The 21047-nt window shown below is 36.9% G+C and overlaps 1 protein-coding gene across 5 annotated transcripts; it reads left to right on the top strand.

Annotated features, from left to right (window-relative positions):
* The first annotated feature begins 692 nt into the window (after positions 1-692).
* LOC117205595 lies at positions 693-19704 on the top strand. Of its 5 annotated transcripts, none has more exons than XM_033444174.1 (6): positions 693-1007; positions 4413-4579; positions 6908-7125; positions 9062-9136; positions 12403-12634; positions 16599-19704. In XM_033444174.1, exons 2-6 carry the CDS (start codon positions 4420-4422, stop codon positions 16712-16714), a joined length of 801 nt encoding a protein of 266 aa, XP_033300065.1. In that variant the 5' UTR covers positions 693-1007; positions 4413-4419; the 3' UTR covers positions 16715-19704. The 5 variants fall into 5 exon arrangements, with proteins under 5 accessions (XP_033300065.1, XP_033300068.1, XP_033300064.1 ...); XM_033444177.1 differs by lacking the exon at positions 693-1007 and adding an exon at positions 1103-1280; XM_033444173.1 differs by lacking the exon at positions 693-1007 and adding an exon at positions 3246-3823.
* Positions 19705-21047: the final 1343 nt, after the last annotated feature.

Below are 21047 nucleotides of genomic sequence, written 5' to 3'. Positions count from 1 at the left end.
ACGGTAGCCAAACGTATAATTGAATCAGTCATTGAAGCGACTCGTTCACACTCTATAAAGTAACAATTACGTTTATCCGTAGATCAGAATTTGTTAGCGACGCTAATTCGAGAAAAGAGAAAATGAATCATTCCGAGACCGCTTAAGTTTCAAGTGCATGCACTTTTATTCGACTGCTCGATCTTATCGCGAAAAATTAATGAAAAATTAAGTCGTGGTCGAGCCGCGATGATTTCCATCGAATTACATTAAACTCTCAAGATTGTACGTTCGTGTCGCGATCGATTTCGAGTATTGCAGTCTCCAAGGATCTCTGCACGCTTACTCGGCTTATTTTATCGAAAGCATTAATATAAAAACATAAATACCCTATTAAGCGACGAGGATTTTCTCCACAATGAACGAACAAATTTTATTCCACACCCTTGACCTATCTCTACATAAAAAATTACCTTCTCCTCCCGACGTTCGTTTCATCAAATTTCGGCCAGTTCTTCCACGAGAAACGACGTCTCTACCTAAAGTTCCTTTCATCAAATTTTACTAAAGTCCTTCCACCTCCTCCTCGTCGATCCTTCCATTTCGTCTGGCAGGAGCAACATTTTCAGCCACACCCTGTATAAACAAACGGCCGAAAATCCAAAATGGAAGATGTGAAAACCTAGCTGCTAACTTCTTGCATCCCCTTCCAGGCTGGAGAACCAACGAGAACCAACCTCCTCGTCCACGTGAAAAACTCCGTTCTACGTCTCTGACAAGTGTGCAAAGTCTCCAGCGACACTGGTTGCGAGCAAGAAGCACGAGTAGAGTAGGAAGAAAGGAGGATTCGAGTGTAGAAGTGCGCGTGTCCAGGGGCGGCGTCGCCACTCGCGTCGGTTGCGACGGGGCGCAGCGGCGACGCCGGGACGCGGTAGTCGCGACGCGGACGCGACCCAGTGCTCGTGTTCACCGGCGACGTGCTGCGCGGAGGATCGGTGCCGGGGAAGATGAGCCTGGAGCGCCGGGAAGTAAGTACTACCAAGGGGTTGGAGGGGGTGTGTGCGGAGCAGGGTGACGTGGCCACGCGTATAACGTCCCCGATTCAACGTCCCGTGGGCGGTGGACGGCGATCGATCCGCCGCCGACACCGGGATGTTCCCGTGGAAAAACACTGTGGAAACTACTCGCGTGTCTGCAACCCTCGTGGACGAGATCCCGGAGTCGCGTGTCTGCGTGCAACGAGCTGGATGGAACCGTTTGATCGAACGTCCAGGACGATGACTGGGCACCACTATACGGCTGTATGGGTGCCTTTGTAAATATAGAATGCGTATGGGTGTTTTTGTAAATATAGCCCAGGTGTATGGGTGGTTTTCTAAATGTAGCAGATATACAGACGTGAGCGAATACGAAAGATCGGTGGGATGATGGCGCGATTGGCGATACTGGAGCTTGGACAGTTGGTCGAGGACGACGAGGAGGGTGAATTTATGGGGAGCTTGTGAGAGGTGTGGGAGCTTGGATGCTGGTCGAGGAGTTTGTTGATTTAAGACGACGTAGGCGCTGTAGGGTCATCGTATGGCGATAGTGGCGATAGTGGCGAAGTTTGGAAATTTTGGAAAGGGCGATTTTGGATGGACGACTTCGTGAGAATGGCGACCTTTGGAAACTTCGTCATCGAGGACTACGACTGAAAAGGGAAAACGTATGAATGCTTTCGTACGTGTATATGTTACACATGTACGAAATGGAACGGATGAAGGACGTAGTGAAGATATACGAGAGAGCTTGATAGATGATGTTTGAGATGTTTCTTGATATAAGCGATGTAGAGAGGTGGTTCGTATGTTTTATGATGGTGGAGTTTAGATAATGTAGGTCAGAAAGGTAGCGACAGCTTGAAAAAAGAGCAGGTTCGAGTAGGTTTGTCGGGGATGGTGTTGGGTTCACGTTAACGATCTACGACTAGCCTTTTTGTACATGTACATCTTACTATGTACTTTTACTTCTGCTTTTATTTATACATCTTTCTTCTTGCCCCCTCCTTCTATTTTCCCTCTGTTTTCATCGTTTCGACCATACTGTTCGTCTTGAGTGCAACTCGATATAGTAAAACGCAAAGTCTGTTAAAACCAACCACTTCTCTAGGTAAACTCCAATCTTCATTGATCAAACAAAATTTCTCATTCTTTTGTCAACGCGTGGCAAGTTTCTAGGAAGTAGAAGATATGTAGGTCACGATGCAGAGACAGATCGAAAGGGAAGTAAAGCAAGATCTCGAAAGAGGTCTTACTACGGGCCACTTTTAACCCTTTAACGCTCAAGCCCGTGTCTCTCGCGGCTAACCTTATACCTTACAATTCTGTATGCTTTCAGCAGTGATTTATTTGTTCGATTCGTTGAAACAAACAGCATTATAGAGTTTGATGATAGCAAAGACCTATACTTTAAAATTTTCCGCATTATAAAAAGTAGTTGATCGTTTTCTGAATGTAACATAGACGCACCAGTTTATACCAATGATGACTTAACGGCGTATTAATAATCTACGAAGGATACAAATTTATTTCCAACAAAAGTTCATCTGGCAAACAAGCAGAAATGTTGTACGACCATAGATCGTTTGAAATTTTATTAAAACGTTGCAACGAAAATAAGGAAACGATAGCCTTCAAGATCGTCGGATAAACCTCGTATTGCTAGACTTCCACGAAGAGAAAAAATTACATTAAATAAGAACGTAAACGCTAAACTGTGCGATATAAAAAATTGACGAAAATGGAAAAATTGATTCATCGAAACGATTGGAATTAAAAACTTTAACTTCGTAGAGCAACGAATCTGATCCTTTACGGTCAGTCTTCTGTGCTCTTTAATGGCTTACGTTGATTCTCGTGTTATACAAACCGAGAGCTTTTTTGTATCTTTCTTTCTTAATACGTACCTCTTACTCATAATATGTACCGAAGAAGCTTAGTTAGGAATTTTGGAACATCCTGTATAGCAACGAGGGACAAATCCATCGGAAGAAGAAGATCGACGATTCTGCAACGATCGGATAAAGAGAAAGGGAAAAAGATACGAACGTTAAGGGGTGAAACACTTCGCGGTTGCCTCGCCGCGCTACTGTGGTGTTTTTCATCGTTGATTCTTATTTCATCGCATCACGCACGCCCCCACCCCTGATCGCTCGCCCTCCGTCTCGTTTTTCAGCCACTTGCAGCTGCGCAAAATCCTACGAGAAGCCGCGGAGCACACCCTCCTGCAGCTGCAGTTGGCAATGCGATCGCGGTTCATCGTGAACGCTTCTCCAATTTCTTCTCCGCCAACGTTCCAACCAAACAACCGATAACACACTTGTTTCTTCCTCGTCTTCGCCACAGTAACACGACAAGTCGATTTAATCGTTATATAAACCCATTCGTTGTTAAGAGAAGATTTGTCTTCCACAAGAGTAGGAAATTTATTTGGAAAACCGCTGGAACGTCAAAAGTCAAATTGCTGGACTCGGCGTGGGAAGGGTAGTGCACAGACGTTGCTCGTTATACGACGATGAACCTTTCGTTCTGTACGAAAAGCGAGCAAGGAGTGGCTAGGACTTTTACCGAATAGAAATTTCCTTTGTTTTTGATTCTCGATGATAGATTGTTTCGTTCTTTTGTTCTTTCGCGGAGATACGGCACGTTTGCGTTGTCAGACGAACGCGGTCGTTGACAGGACGGTGGATGGGTTTCGATAGGCTAGATAAAGTGGAAATGAAGTGAGGAGCGGAGGAAATGGCACATGTGCCGGATATCTTAAGATTCGAGAATTCGTTTTCTGCTCTGGCTCGTCGTACCCTCGGGTAAAAATCGTGTACGTTGTATTAATAAGAATTTCCGTAGACGTACATATTTAATAGATCGTTTGTAGATGTTCTTCGTAAGGATAATCCGTTTGTGCATTCGTTGCAATAGAAATGAAAAAAGCTGTAGCTACGTACAAGTTCGAGATTCTTTTCTTCTTTACGTATTTCCAAAAGTTGTTCCATCGTACGACGATATCGATATATGCATGAACAGGAATATTTATGTCGAGCTATAGTAACACCGCGGTAACGTTTCCAACATTTCTGTAGATTTGAAAGGAAAGTTCGTGCCAGAGCGGCCAGATCGAATCAGATATTAATGGAACGTTTTGTCGGGCGATATCGTTTTACTTTGGTTTATTTATACGCGTTGTTAATAAGCGTCGATGGAGTTAATCAGCTGTTTTCTTATTTATTGCCGGCAATTTTTTTGCCAACGTAGGGATATAAATTTAGCGTAGTTTCCTTTATCTTTTGTTTTCCTCTGCCTTTTGTTTTCTTTCACCTTTTATCTTTTGTTTGTCACGTGCACGTTCTTCGTACGGCCCGATGCAGTTAACCAGCTGCATTTTTTTGTCATTTCCAGGCGAATTATGATACACGTGTCGTCGGAGAACACTCAACGATACGATCGTGTGAAGCGCAAGGGCGCAGTGTTTTTGTCCAACATTTTTAAATCGAAAAAGCTGACGTTAGGTATGAAGATCAACGAGGACGAAGAGATGGAACGTGCCCCGAAAGTCGAGACACCTGGTAAGCCGAGAAAATGTTTCTTTCATAAAGCATATAGATATTTAGATAAGAGGTTTTCTGTTTTATCGCTGTAGAAAATTCACTCGTTCAGAGAATTCCAGAAGTTGAGATTCTTTCATAATAGAAGGGTAAAGTCGCCCATGTAAAAAAAAAAAAAAGAAAAAGAAAAAAAGAAAATGACACGTTTTAAATTACTTTCGATCTATTTCATCCCGTACGTCTTATTCGAACGTTTGTGAGAGCGATTTAAAATATCTTTGATTTCATAGTTGTCCGGATATTATTTCTAGGTTCGTACCTTAAAATCGGAACTTTTCTAGTTAATATCTTCAGAGCAACGACTTTCTAGCTAATTGATAAAATATTGATATCGATATTCGTAAGCTAATGAGCAATTTATTGCAAGACATGCATCGAAAAGGACGACTACAAAATATCTGCAGCTCTTGAAAGCGAAAAGCTTCCGAAAAAAGCCGGGGTAATCAGCAGCTGAACCTTAAATATATCAATATTTTTTGTCGCTTAATTGCTTTCCCTAGAATTCGCTTGAAAAAGTGTTTTTCAAGCGGTGACACGTGCGAGAAAAACTTTCGCGCATAATATACCCTCTGCTTGTGCACACGTATACGTGCACGTACTACGTACACATTAAAGAAGAACACCTTAAAATACGAGTGAAGAGGTAAAAAATATTTCTTTTGCCTGGATATATCCAGAAATTAATCGGATAATTCTTTCGCAATATAAATCCCACGAAAAACGAATAGGAAGATGTGAATTTATTTTTAATGACGTGAAAAATGAGAAATGAGAAATAAAACAAAATATATTCTATCGTATTTCAGCAAGGTAAAAATGACGATATATATATATATATATATATATATATATATATATATATATATATACAGGTATATATATATAGACAGGTCAACCGTGCTTTTTGCAAGAACGCAATTTTCTTCGCTCACTTTTCTTTCCTCATCTTTTCAAAAGAATATAAATCACGAATGTTCGTGATGAATTTTTCGAAAGCAGAATGCATCGTCGAACTATTCGATTATTGTCGTATTGTCGTATTATTGCATTTGTCTTTCCGAATATAAATATACTTTACGAGACTTCCGAATGATAAATAATTAACCAGTTCGGGTTGCAGATAAGACCAAACGTTGTCCACCGTGCATACGAATATCGAGCTGTTGCTATCGACCAAACAATTACTTTTTATTTCTCGAATCTTCGTTACACAACCAGTGACATAAATACTAAGCTTTTAAACGAGAGAACCGTATAGTTCGTACAGCCCTAAGGGGATTAAGATTTGCGAATTACCAAACGATGGAGAAATCTATATTTCTTAAAACACTAGCCTAAACGTTTGTAACAATTGCGACTAGTATTACGGTAAACAAAGTGAAACACGGTAAGCAATTGATAACAAATAACAAGTCGGCGATAACGGGAATCAACACGCGTGTTCCAATTACGTAACGACCGTCCAATAAAATCTAAATCGTTTCTCTTCTATTTTATATCGATTCGACGGAATGCTTGAAAAATACTATTATTTGTTCTTCTTCAAGAACGATAATAGAATTTCAATCGATTGAAAAATTGACGATTAAACGTAGCGATAGCGGAAAATAGAAAAGGAAAAGTATAGAACGCGATATTCGCAGACGTTACATCGTCTTCGATGTCGATTATCTCGAAAACGGAGCCTCAGGTGAAAAAACAACCCGTGTTTGCAGTTTGTTTTGTTACGAACCACACCCTTTCGTATAGCTATCCCTCGCCGTATATTTCTCTACTAAGAAAAACCATTTTAGATATTGCCAATTCATCACGATCGACTATAAAACATCCGTAATCTGACAATTAGGAAAATTAACTGGATCGATTGGATATTTTAAGAAGCGTACTATACTTTGTCTTTGCTCTACTGCGCTATGAAATGCGGTATGCCCGGTTGATGCATTTTAAACGATAAATGGAATAACTCGATATTATAATTCTTAAGAGTTCGTCGAATAGAATCGCTATCATAATGAAATACTATCATCGTTGAAAATTCACATCGATCTGTTCTTTTTATTTGAAGAAGCAATTTGGTCGAACAAACGCGATTAGATGTTTTATTATTATTCGATCGATAGACGAAAAGTAAAATAGTATTTTTTTTTTTTTTTTTTGATAATTAATTAACGATAATTAATTTTGATAATATTAGAACGGAATTCATGTGAGATGGAATTTCAGCCGTGAGAGATTCGAATTCGTACGATTATAACAAGATTCTGATTAGTGGGATAATTTCTGTTCCAGCGATCATAACGAACGCCTGCAGGCGCAGCGGCAGCGAAAACGACAACCAGGTATCGAGGATTCCGTCGACCTTGAGCGTGGCAGCCGTCGATGTGGTCGTTGCCTGTCAGCCGTCACCGTCGCATTCCATTCTAACCTTGACACCTGGTAGAACACGAAACATCGATCAGGATATGGAGGCGCTTAGGCTAAGTCGACAGGATAATCCTTTCCTACAGGTTCGAATCGATAAGTCTCTTTGTTGCCCGTTTACAAACAGGCCAACGACAAAGACAGGGAAGAAGGAGAACGATTTCCTCAAGATTCAGCCACTTTTTGTCAACCGAGATAAGAAACGAATGAAAGAACTTTGAAATAATCAAATGCCAGTATCTAAAAGTTGCGAGAGGTGTAATTATTTTTTATGGGGGAAAGAGCTGTTTAGGTTTGATTAATGGCGATTCCGTGATTTCACTGAAAGTCGAACGATTGGTACTGGAAGGTTCTTTCACGGTTCTCGCGATCCGGTTCTCGTTTTTTTTACGATTTAACCAAAACTCAAACGATCGCAGAATTCTTACGTCGTCGATGCGATTGGAAATTTGACATAGTTGAAACAACGGTATGGCAAATTATGATAATTTGTGGTAGAAAAGGAAAAAGAAAGAAGAAAGTGATTTTCCACGAATCGGTACAATTCAGTTTGCTCATTCACGGTTTAAAACCAGTCTTCGTTATTTCATTAAGCAGCCCGCACGCCATACCAGCATAATTCGTTCCTTTGCAGAGTATACCGCGTATGGTGACTCATAATTTCGTACAAATAAAACTCATACATTCGCTTATCTAGGTCTTTTGCTCATCATGCTAGGAACATGAAAAAATCATACGAATTTAATATTATTATACTATTATTCGTTATCTAAGATACGCTATTTACAAGTCTTTGAATGAAAAATAATTCATTTATTCTAAAGAAGATTTTCTTATGCTTTTCATTACTGAGAGTAGCTGATTAGTAAAAGCGACTCCTCGCAAAGTAACTGTTTTCTGTTAATTTAAATTTGTATAATTCCAGATCAAATACCAAACCTGCAAATCTTCTACGATCTCCAAATATTTCTAGAATTTCATTTCTCAATTCTCTTACTCTTAACGTTTAATCTAGAAATTTAATTCTACGTATAGATCAATGAGAGGTACATTCTGTAAAATCAATTAATCCAAAGATAAAGCTCATTAACCCATCCAATCACCACGTACCACTTTCTTCTTCTATTTATATCCAAAGGAAAAAAAAAAAACCTATACCCTCTGTCCCAGTTTTCTACATCACTTCACATCCACCAATACCATTAGTATTCTATTTCAAACGCAATAATTCCAACAATCGAAGTACACTCGCGTTTCCACCAATAGCGAATTCAAAGAACATAGATAACAGATAAGCTGTTTTCAGTATGAACAATAACGTCTGTCTGTGTCTATATAAAATTATAACAGCCCAGCTAATTCGATTGAAATACGAAGATGTATTACTTCCTGTCTGTTCTTCGAATCCTTTTTCACGTATCATCGTGTATATTTGGACACATATTTAGACAAGAAGACGAACGAAAGGATCGACGCTAAAGGAGAAATGAGAATATAACAATGGGAAAGAATTTCACACTGTGATCAGTGAAATTTGTATGTGATCATTTTCCATTTTTAACGTTCCGTTTGTAATATCTGTTGGCTAATATCGTGCAACGTTTCTTATCGTATCTTGTATTCTTCCACGGTATAAATATGTATCAGACTGTTTAAAATCATAGATTTCTTTTTCCTATCGCCCTTCGACATCGACCATAAAGCGAGTTCAGGATTCACTTTTACATATTTCAACGATACGATCGAATAAATTTCTAGTCTCTGCCTCGGTGATAAAAATCCTCCATTACCAGAGATTCGTCAACTCATATTTCCTGCACTTTCAAGCGTTCACAGATAAAAGATAACTCGATTTCCTCGGTGTGAGTCTCTTCCGCTTGCTCTCCATTACTCAAAGTCACACACGAATAAGTTTACGATTCACGCCATTTCCCGTGTCTTCGAAATTCCTCTGTCTCGATGACCAACGACGCCTTATTTGACATATATAGGTAGATGAACGATAGTGTTCGCATTTTCCAGGTACTGGCGAGTCGCGAGAGTCTGGTCGAGTCTTTGGAAGAGTCTGAGTCCGATGATGCCATTCTGATGTCTCAGGTGAGCAATTTTTCCCGTTCGTTCGCCCTTGTCTACGTCCATGGAAGCGTGAAAGAAGCATCGATCGGTTGGCCAGCTTGCATTATTAATGCTAACGTGAACTTGATAACGATGGCGAGCGATAGAAAGAGGAAGGGACCTGGCTAAGAACGATACGTCTTTTCTTCTACAGAACGGTCTTTTAGAATAGGTCGCGACCATTTTGGCATGTGTCATGGATGTACAAAGGACACGGGTTATCGAGGAACTATTTTTATGTATCTGCCTTTTAGACGTCTCAAGGTAGCAGTTTGATTTTCAGGCGATTCTTCTTATATTTGAACGATAGCACGGATGTTTCTAGTTATTTCAGAAATGGCAGCTAACTATAAATTCGTTTCACCTACTGGATATTGTAACGAATACTTCATTCGGGATATTTTACGTATCTTGTTATATTTTTATATCTTTGGTGTATTCTGTGGATTTTTGTATATCTAAATTCAAAAATAATTCTCTGTTTTTTTTTTTAAAGAATTACAAATTTCCAGTCACTGTACTCGCGTATTGTCGAAGATCGATGTTCAAAGATTCGAATATGTTTTTCTTCGGTGACGCAGAAAATTCTGCAGCTCTTTTACACCGATTTTTATACGTCAGGAACAATAAAAAAGATATCGCGGATAAGAAGCGGTTTTGACACGAGAGGAATTTTTAGAAAATTGCTTGCGTGGCGACTGATATCGTATCGAAGGGATCACAATGCTTTTCTTGGAAGCGCGTGGATTACACCGAGAATCCTGACGTGGTATTATCGGTTATTACATAAGTTTCTGAAGCACTATAATTGTTCGGTGCTAGCGTTCGGATAAAAATTGGAAAAATTGGAAAACGCTCGTAACTGTAACTTGAACTACATATGTTTGAATATACGCGAAAGAATGTATTTTAAAAGGATTATTAGTCCAAAGTATACGTACCAGAGTATATATTAGGTTGTCCGAAAAGTGTCTTTCTTTTACAGACACGTCTTTTCCAACGATGCATTTTTATACAAACACGAAACCTAATCTGTCGAACGTTGTGATCTTTATTTTGATAGAACAAAATGGACCCTACGTAATTCGATAAAATAATATAAAATGGAAAATGTGGCGCGTCCAATATTTCCTTATAAAACGAAAGAAACTTTTCGGACGACCTAATGTCATCGTTCAGCAATACGCGAGCAACGTGTAATCTCTATAAAAAGCTAAATTCATGCCAGGAAATTATTAGCTGTTCCAATAAAATTGAGTCATCACGATATTATTCCCACGATTCATTCTATGGCCGGTATTCTTAGAATAAAACGCAAGAGATCGATTTACCGGTTGTAGAATTAGTCGGTAATTATCGATCATTCATAACAGTTGTCCATTATAAGGGATGGTACGTTCGATCCATTAACCCTGAGCTGACGAGTCACGATTACAATAAGCCTTAGGTATAATGGCTGCTATACGAGACTTGATATATCTACTCTACCTAGATTCTATTGTCGAGCTTTCGATGAATTTCCGTAACTTCGATCGTCGAGGGCGGTAAACCCGATACTCGATATGCAAATTCGCAGAAAATAAAATAAAATCGCGAGACGATGAACATAAATTACACGATGATTCTTAAACTTTCGTATATTTCTATACTTTCCACTCGAACTTGCTGGATTATGGATATTGATTTTACACCGTTTAATTGCATCGTATAACAGCATACGTAAAATTGATTATTTGGCCAGATAAGTACTGTCTATTTTATAGAGATTAAAGTGGAAGCGAATCGCAATAGCGACGTAAATAAATGCCAACTTTGTTTTATCATTCGAAGCAATTCGGGGAAAATTTTGCATCTTGAAAATTGACGTATCTTTCAAGTGGAAAGCAGAGATAATTGAACTTTCAGAGGAACGTCAATTACACCACTTGTGTTATCTGGTTATCTCGGGTCACTGCAAATTTTCTAATCTACAGTATTCCTATCCGAGTAGAGGACTCTCGACATCGAATCGATGTTTAATAGGAAATAAAAGCCAGATCGATCGCTAATCTTACGCGTATCTTGTTAGAATTTGTGATATAATAAGGATGCGATTTAATAGTTAGAATTAACTTTATTAATGGAACGATGGCGTAACTTCTAAAACCACTATGATGCAAGATATGGAAAGTCGATTATCGAAAGACAATTAGATTAAAGCATCTTTAATACAATATATACGAAAGTAATATACCGCAGTAGTAATATTCGTGGAATAAATTTATCTCTGTGCTTAAAGTTAATTTCGGTGCTAACAAGTAAATAGTAATAAAATGTCAAACTACAAATAGACCTAGACCTAGATACGTAACTAGCTACGTAGGTTGCTTATCAATAAAATTTATGGTACTGTAGTACTAATACTAGCGAGCGAAAGTTTCCTGATACTGTGAAACTTTGCTTGATAAATTATGTTAGGAGGTAAGCAAGGCCTGAGAAATTAATATTCCGCGCTGATTTTAATAGGAAGTACAGCTTTCTGAAAACAGTGGAAACGCTCGAACAACGAACTGACGTTCGATATAAAAAAAACTTTTGTCGTAGACTCTCCACTTATTCCTTTTCCTACGTAGAATCTTTCGTTTCGCATTTGTAACGTTACTATTTGACGGATGTTTATGCATTTACAAAAATTAACTGGCGTTATAAAAATTTGAATCTTCAAGTCTGCAATTTTATGGTTCAACGATATAATTACAGATACACTCGTAGAAATTATATAATATGGAATATTAAATAATTGGAATAATATACTGGGTAAAAATTAAAAAGCCAGATACAATGCATATACGGGGTATCTGCAAAATCATGGTACAAGCGATCGAGTGGCTATTTTATGTACAAAAATAAACCGAAAAAGAAAAGAATAACATTTTTTCGTTCGGGGTTTCCTCTCGCAGAGAAATGAGTTTCAAGTTGCTAATTGTAAATTTCGAGGTATCCGATTTTCAACATCCTCTATAGTTCCATTTCTTTAATTGGTTCCATGAAAATACGAATTTGTATCGACATTCTGAATGGTCGTTAAAACGTATACTGGATAAAAATTGAATACGCTGGAGTGTTTCTTCGCTTTGCTCTCGTAGACAAACGTAAGCTCCTTAATTTCTGCGTAGGCCCCAATTCCATAAAAATACGAATTTGCGTAAACATTCGCGGCCTAACGATTATTGAAACATCCTCTATAAATAGAAAATCCTCGTTTTCAGGAACTGGGCGACACCGATCCATTAACCTTAGCCCAAGTGCACGAGCACCTGGTACGAAGTCCACCGCCCGCATCGTGGCCTCACACCACGACTTTCCATTTTCCTCATCAAAATCAGAGTTCGTCGGGGAAGAACGACGTGCTGGCTCATTACAAAAGCCCGTCGAAGGCGACTTCGTGCCGTGGCAACGATCACGAGCTGTCCAGAAGCGAGCCATCCACGGATATCAGAGGTGCGAATCCAAACGACTAGACAGTTGTACTTTTCTTTTATCGCAACGGCGCTCCTTTCGTGTTATCTCGTACGCGTGTACGTGTATATATATTGCACATATGTGTCCGTACAGCTGATAGCTCTTTTTCAATAGGAATCGTTTGCGTGCTTCGCGTACGTAAGCTGTGGCAACGTAAATTTGGCGCTTGTCTTTGGCGTTGGGGTCCGATGCTTTCAATAAATATATATCATTCTTATAATCGTCCGTTCTCATGGTTGTTCACCATTATCGACGTTAACGAAGATCATATTCGTTGAGTGGGCCCTTTCGATGGTATTTTGGGCTTTTCGAATGAAATTTCGATCGTGGTAGTCGATAGATTGCTTTCAGTTATCACTAGAAGAATTAGTAGAAGATGGAGATAGTGGAGAATTTGACTAGTTCTAGATGCTTCATGTTCCGTTCCAAATTGACTTCATCACTTTCGAGTTATCAAGTTGCTAACTTTTACCTTGCTCTCGTTCGCTATTACAACTATTAAGAACTTATTATGTAATTTATGGCGTCCATATAAAGTTAGCATCTTAGTTTTCGAGCTGATAAATTAATCTACCAACGTTTTTCTCGTTTCACAATCTTTGCAACAGTCTTATTAAAGTTTTCTCAGGTGATTTATGGTTTATTTAGAAATTAATCATTTTTTTTTTTGGTTATTAAGTTAGTAATTTCTCCTTTGTTTCTTTCTTGTATTATTTTCTTTCCACGTTCTACGGATTGTCTGATGGATATTGTACAGTTTTTCTATCGTGATCTTCAAACTGCCTCTGTATCAGTTTCTACCTATTTCTAACATATTTTATCCTATTTTAATAATAATCTCTTTCCATAGAATATCGCTATAAATACCAACGTAATGTGTTACATATGCCAACCATTTTATTTAAAAATATCATCCTCCAAAGTACCAAAATACTAATATAATAAAGTATCGTTTGTTTTAGCAATCTGAAAATAACGAGGTCCCTTAGCCCACGCGGATATTTATGCAAATTATTAGTCGGTCGGTATACGCGTGTTGTCATATTTTAAGCCCCGAAACGACACACGACACGGACAGTGCATTAAGCGGAACAGGAGCAAAATCGAAGCCACTTGGAAATTAAAATAAATCAAGTGTCTCATTAGAATTTCACACAGGAAGATCGATAGATGCAGGCGTCAAGGCCGCCACCAAGGTCACTCTAAATAGATCCATCTAAATAGAACTTGCATCCTTATTTTAATGTAGAAAGGGTAGATATAAATGTCCCCACGCACAAGTATCATAATCGAACAATCTCGTACTTAAATATACGTACGATTGATGATCGGGTATAAGATCGGGAAAGTGTTGAAGAACTTCATTTAATTCACATTACATCGTTGGCAAACTTGTATTGTTGAATTCTGTTTCTTAATTGATAGATAGCATAATGTCAAAACTATTACGTTATTTATGGAAGACACCAAGCAGAAATTGTAACATATTTACAAAAGATTGTATATGAGAGTTTCATATAATTTAAGGCAAGGCCATTTTTCACATCAGAAACACGCGTAATACAAAAATTTCAGATATTAATTATTCACAAATATCGGTGCAGCTAGAAAATGTCATCATCCAAAATGCTTCTACGATAGTACCAGATCGGTGGTTGCATTAATAGCCGCTGAATGTTTTTAACGTATAATCCTACGACGTATGTATATCGTTCCCAAGGATTATACGTCTAATCATATTCCCATTTTGCAGAAATCCTTCGATCTGTGAATAAATTAGATGATAATTATGGTTACGTTCAGCCAACAACTCCACATCCATATGAACGAGCGTGAATCCTTGAAAACGCGAAGAGCGCCGGTACCACAGCCAATATAGTGAAATATGGAAATCCCAACATAGACACGCTTCTTTAGGACATTAGCGAATTCATATATTCACGATTGACACTTATCTGGCGACCTTGATGCCCGCGGCGCTCACAAACGTACAGACGCGATCGATTTCACTTTATTTTTAACCTGCATAAATTAATGGTACGTGACACGGTGGGCGTGCCTTGACTTTCGATCGGTTCTTCACCGACTTTCCGCTGGTAGAAAATATTTTCGCCCCTGCGGTGCATTTCCCTTCGGTTAAAGGGAACTATTCTATTCCAAGACGCGCCTCTCTAAACCTCCCCCGGAATTTTTTTTCAAAGATCCTATACAGCTTTCTCATTACCGTTCTGCGTATATATATATCTATGTACGTTTAAGTAATATTTATAAATTTTCTTGTAAGAAAATAATCAAATCTGCGGATAGTGTGGATCCCGAAGAATGTATTTTCATGGCGTCTGTGGTTTTGTATACGCTTCTACTTTGAAATAAAAAGATTGGGAAGATTCTTGATCCGAACGAGGAGCAGGGTTACACGCGAAATCAAAATAATGGCGATAATTTCGAAAGTTTGACTAGCGATCTTTTCACCTTTCGCGCTTTTCGCGGATTAAAAGAATTAAGAGAAAAAAGAAGCTACTAATAGGAATATTTAACGATCATATTTGTTGCCTCGTTATTACATATTATTATCAATTATTATTAAATATCAATATTATTATCAAGTATCAATTATTAAGAGTATTATCAAATATCAATTAAGCACGCAATAATAAGGCAGCGAAAATAACATTGGAACACGAGCATTATATATAAATTATAATAAAATCAAGACAAGATAAAAATTGATTGACTCTCTGACAGGGCAGCGCGTGTCGCACGATCGTCGCTACTTCCTTTATTCTTTCTTGTTGGTTGATTTACTGTCGTTGGTGAAAACGCGCGTGACTGATTCTAATCGCCCCCAGCTTGTCGCATTGCGCGATTTTTTATGCCGTCCGTTCGTGGCTCATATGCACGCACGTGAGACATCGTATTTTTTATCTAGGCCAGTAACCCCGGCTCGCTTGCTACGCTTTAATGTTTCAGAAATGTTCTAACAAGCAGAGAATTAATTTACAAGAATTAACGAGGGGCAAACCAATAAACGTACTTTCTTAAACAGCTTTCACGTTCTACATTTTCAATCAAATTGATAAGAAAAATCACAACTTAATGAGTTTTTATTTTAAGGATTACTGATGCTGTTAAGAAAACTACTAAAACATTATCAGCGTATAATGGAAATTACATAAATATTATTTCAGTAATATATTGATATGTAACATGGTTATTTATAATATTCATTACATAAAAGCGAGAATGTTACTAGCTTCAAAATTTCTGATGCACGAGAAGTACACCTACAGCTGTGTAATCCGCGATGTATCGTTGCATGCGCCTGCACGTATGCAACCATCGATGTAACGAACATGCAGCTATGTCACGTCGTATTAATATTCAACTTGTTTAGCATATAGTTTCTATAATTTACAATTCTTCAGCTACTTAACGCTAGAGCTACTATAAAACTTGTATCGAAGAAGTTGAAATGAAATGAAAGGTATGTGAAAAAATATAATCCGAGAAAAAAAAGGAAGCTTTCATAAAAAAATATTCATATCCTCAAAAATGCATTGTTGTAAATCTATAAAATTTATAGAAAAAATTACTACGTGATCATTTTAATCGCTCTGGTAATTCTAGCGTTGAACACTAAAATAAAATTTCTTTCCGTCTTCTCTCGTTGTGTCTAAGGTATAGGTCTGTTAGGTGAGAGCCTTACCGAAGAGTCCACACACTAGCAGATCTTGGACGAAACACTCACTAAAATAAAATTTGGGATTAAAACCAAGGTCGAAATATAGAGGAATACTTTATAAAAGATTGAACTATCCGAGACACGAACCTCTTTCTTCTTTTCAAACTTTGAATAAAGTAGAAAGATAGAGAAGCAAACATTATTAAATATTAAATGACACCGTTTTGATGAAAACATTGGATTTCTATTGAAATTTTTCAGATCGCCACTCACACACATTTTCGTTGTTGCACCCAACGCCGATTCGTTCATTGTCGGACGTTCGACGGCTTCACAGATCAGCGGACGACAGTGTGCAATTGATGTCGAGCGAATAAAACGCTAATGCATTCCGGTCCGCGACCGGATCGAGATGACTTCTCGCATTCAGAACACAAACCGTGCTTTGTCGGTGCTAAAACGTCTGCTGAAAGTTCCCGGATTGTTTCGGAGGAGCGTGTCCACAAGGAAAGGGCACTCGGAAGCTCCTTGACGAGTTCACGCATGATCGAGGTTCGCCGAAACGATTCTCGAGTCGCGAGTCTCGAGATGTCAACGATTCTTCGATTCTGTTGAAAGAATCGTATCGAAGTTGACTCACAGGTTCGTTTGATAACGGAAGCGAAAGTTTCAAGTTTAACGTCAGTTTGGTGCGGAAAGAATTTCGAACGTTCTGTACTTCGTGATCTGTGTTTACGGAGAATGTACCAATTGATGAAGATTTGTAGATTGTCTCGTTGTGTCACAGGTTAGGTATGCTCTGTTTCGGATGAAATGAAAAGTGTCCCTATTACGCAATCGAAACATCACGGTGAGAATCGAAATCACAAAGAGAAAGAGAGATAGATGGAGGGAATATTATTGAAATTCTTTTATTCGTTTTGATATGTTGAATGAGACCAGAGCTCAAAGTAAAATGTATGTAACAAACGCACGCGCGCATTTGATAAGTTATCAATGCAGCATAATTTTAAACCCTTGCACGCAATGTGCTCGTATTTAACGACAAAAGATTTAGCTACATGATCTAATGTCAAAGAAAGCGATATCTATTTTCGTTTCACGTAAAAGTTTAAAATCTAAATCTAATTTTAGACTCTGAAAGATATTTTCCAAGATAAAAATCAAGTAAAAATATTTATTCGAATTATCAAATCCTCGACGACCCTAACGTACCGCTTTTTTCTGCAAGTTTGCTCGCATATTCCAAGAAATTAGACGAGTAAGACTCACTGTTGTGAAGTGAAATTTGATTACACTCGCTCACTGATGTAGGCGGAATTAAGCTATTACTTATTAAAGTAGTACAAAGTAGTGTTATTAATAAAAATCAGGGAATTTAGATGCTGCCAAAATTTAGAGATATTTTTATCCAATATGCAAAATTATAGATGTTTTTAAGTATCAATTTGTAAGACGATATATTTATATTTATAAATTACGAGAAAAAGCTTCTAAATTTTTACACTGTCGTTTTCCCTAAATAATTTATTTTTAGTGTTATAACGTATTTGCAAGTCGATGAGTGAGTGTAATTCAGAAAATTTTTCTAGAAACCGGTCTTTGTTTCAATTATAAATTAGTCTGACATATTTACCGACCGAGCCTATCGTATTTGAACTAGCGCGCAATTCAACAATCAATCATAACGTAACGACATAAATAGAGAGGCCTATGTTTGATCAAAGACAATTATCTTTATTATCATTCGAATTGAGAAATTGTAACAATGTTTCTGGTTTCTTCCGTGCGCGTGTTTCAAACCAATTCGTACTTACATATTAATACGTATACTTGTTTGTAATTAATTTCAATCACGTAGCCATGAGAAACAGGAATAAAGTGGTGTTTTAATTGTTGCAATAATTGCAATACAGGTCGCAATTAGTTAATTTAAATGGTAGTATAAAATACTATCCTTGTATCTTGGAATTTTCTGTCAACAATATCATTTATTTTTCACTTAAAAATTTTGCAAAAAAATAGCAGTGAGATATCAGCATTTACTGTGGATAAACGTATAATATTTACAATATCATATATAATTTAGGAAGATATTGATTGTTCGAATTTTTTGTAATCAAGTTTGCAAATAGCATATTTCAATCTAAAATATTATTTCGCAAAATCATTAAAGAATAATATATCGTTATTATGTATCATTAATAACTTCTTTTATCATTGCTTTAATTGCATCGAGACGAGTTATCGAGCTTACATTGTTGCTGTTATTGTTAATTAGTCTATATTTATTCTGCACAAATTATTTTTTATCAATAGGACATATACATATTTTCGACGTTATCATAGGATAAAGAAGGTAGCATGTAAACCATGCTTCTTTTAGCATATATTTATTAACATATACCGTGAAAAAAATGCAGAACGTTTCCAGGTAAAAAGTTATTTGTAGCGCTGACGATGCGCCAAAAGTATAGGCCTGATCATGAATAATAAACTAACACGTAATCATAGCTTAAGAATCTTTTTTTACGTAAATAAGAATGGGAGAAGTGTTGTCGATATTTCGAACGATTAATGTGCATCGTCTGAAGATGATACACTTTTAAAGTCGAAAATATTTTTTTAACGTTGCGATATCATTTCACATAGCATAAATACTGACGAGTAGTAGATATGTATGTACTTGTTAAGCTACTTTCGGCTTTCAACGCACATAACCTGTACCTTTTTCACATATTGTTTTGAAGTTGAAACAACAGTTTAAGAATTTCGACGAACAATTCTATTTTATACAGTACACGAACAGTCTCATATTGAAGATAAAATATGTTTCACTTGAAAACTGGCGTAAATCAATTGTTTCAAAAAATTGCAACTACGATTACAGACAGCGAGTAAACAAATAATCCTGCTACGTCTTTTGGGTCGTTTTCAACTTGATCAATTGTATATAAAAAAAAAGGAATGTCTTAAGTTTGAAGGAAGAGTGAAAAAATCGTTGTTCTTTGTTTATTGAAACAAGAAAAAAATTGGAATATAATTCAAAGATTATAGTAGAGTTAAAAGATTAAGATCATAGTGAATAAAATTTTAGCAGGGTTTATACAAAACTTTCAGAACAGTAGCATATAAGAAAAAGGAAAAGATCTAGAAAGTTATTGCGATTATTATTGTAACTATAGTGTCCAATTGACTTGGCCATTGAGAATTGAGATTATTTCTATTAATATATGCGATATTAGATACACTATACACGTGTATTAGAGGCTCCAGACAATTTCGTCTTCGTCCGGATGTCAAACAGGTAAAAATATGAAAAACGAAAAAAAAAAAACAGTAGAGAGACTTATATGATATAATCTAGTCGAATATAACATATATACCGAGGACTGTGTTGTCACTTTTAAGCGAATATTAAATGAATACTTGTTCGGGTAATTATTCGAGCGTTGAATAATCAATGATGGCGAGGTTAGGGCGCGAATATTATTACTAAGTGAACTGAGGTTACTTTTATCGGAAAGTGATGTTGAATGTTACAATAGACCCTCGATTTGACGGATTTTTTATTCAAATAAACTTCGAACTTAACTTGCAACTTTATGTTTTTTTTATATTTTCTATATTGACTAAAAATTTCTTCGATTCTTAAATATTTAATAACCGTTGCTCTAATTAATCCTTAAAATCAAGGGTTTACTGTATTTATATAATGAAACTTCACACGCGGTTGCTTTGTTTTATTTTTTAATTTAAGAAACACTGTTCGCAAAAATGTTACAAATTGTACTCCCGCATCTTACAATTAGTTCAAAACATGGATTTAATAAGACGAATTGAAAATAAATTTCAAATTACGCAAAAGATACTAAATATACGTTACTTGTTGATAAAAAAGGGTAATAACTTTATTTTAAGATGATTGTAAAATATTTATTTAAATTTTTCGCCACTGTTGTCATCTGTTAATCGATTTATCAAATTTTATGCTGTGCAAGTAATTACTAGAATGAATCTTTGTTCCTTTGGATTTTTATCGAAATAAAAGTTTGATTCTTTATACGACGGTATTTATATGTAATTTTCTTATCCTTATTCTTAGAATTGAAGTAAAATTTTGCTATGAAATTGTGAAGAATACAATTGCAGTACGAATATCTCTACAATAGTTGTTCCTCTTAACACAGAATTAATTGTATAATTTAATATATTGTAGACTAAAATTCAAAAACTACAATGATAACTTTTGACATTTTTGAGCATGATGCTTTATTAAGACAACTACAAGATAAAAATCTCTACATATACAGAAATCATAGGAACTACCTAATAAATGTTCTAAATACATGATGCAATCACGATCGCATCCAATTAGCTCATATTATTTATTACACAATTCATATTTGTGTCATATAAGTGATGCAATTAGTAACTGTATATGAAATAATACTGATTGCCCAAGTCTCACCGCGTGGAGATCGCTGCGTATGAAGCCTCCCATATCCACGATCCCATTCGACCCCCTTTTACGCAAAAATTTACTAATTTTATATAAAAACATTTTTAAGCAAGCTCTGCTTTTCATGTAGGGAAGCAGACATCTGTTACGGAGTGACACCGATATACGTTTAATCGCTTCGATTTTCGACACTGAACTGACTGCCAGCGACGAGGTTTACACAATGAATTTTGGTTAACGAGAAATTA

Source organism: Bombus bifarius, unplaced genomic scaffold (assembly GCF_011952205.1).
Source record: "Bombus bifarius isolate JDL3187 unplaced genomic scaffold, Bbif_JDL3187 scf7180000007992, whole genome shotgun sequence".
Classification (NCBI taxonomy): Eukaryota; Metazoa; Arthropoda; class Insecta; order Hymenoptera; family Apidae; genus Bombus; species Bombus bifarius.
This window is presented reverse-complemented; position numbering and strand designations above follow the sequence as displayed.

Bases quoted from the DNA above. Each gene is read 5' to 3' on its own strand.
- LOC117205595 (XM_033444173.1), top strand. From the start codon at position 3,756: ATGGCACATGTGCCGGATATCTTAAGATTCGAGAATTCGTTTTCTGCT. The intron at 7,126-9,061 runs GTTCGAATCGAT...CGCATTTTCCAG, and splicing joins AGGATAATCCTTTCCTACAG to GTACTGGCGAGTCGCGAGAG. The intron at 12,635-16,598 runs GTGCGAATCCAA...GAAATTTTTCAG, and splicing joins GCCATCCACGGATATCAGAG to ATCGCCACTCACACACATTT.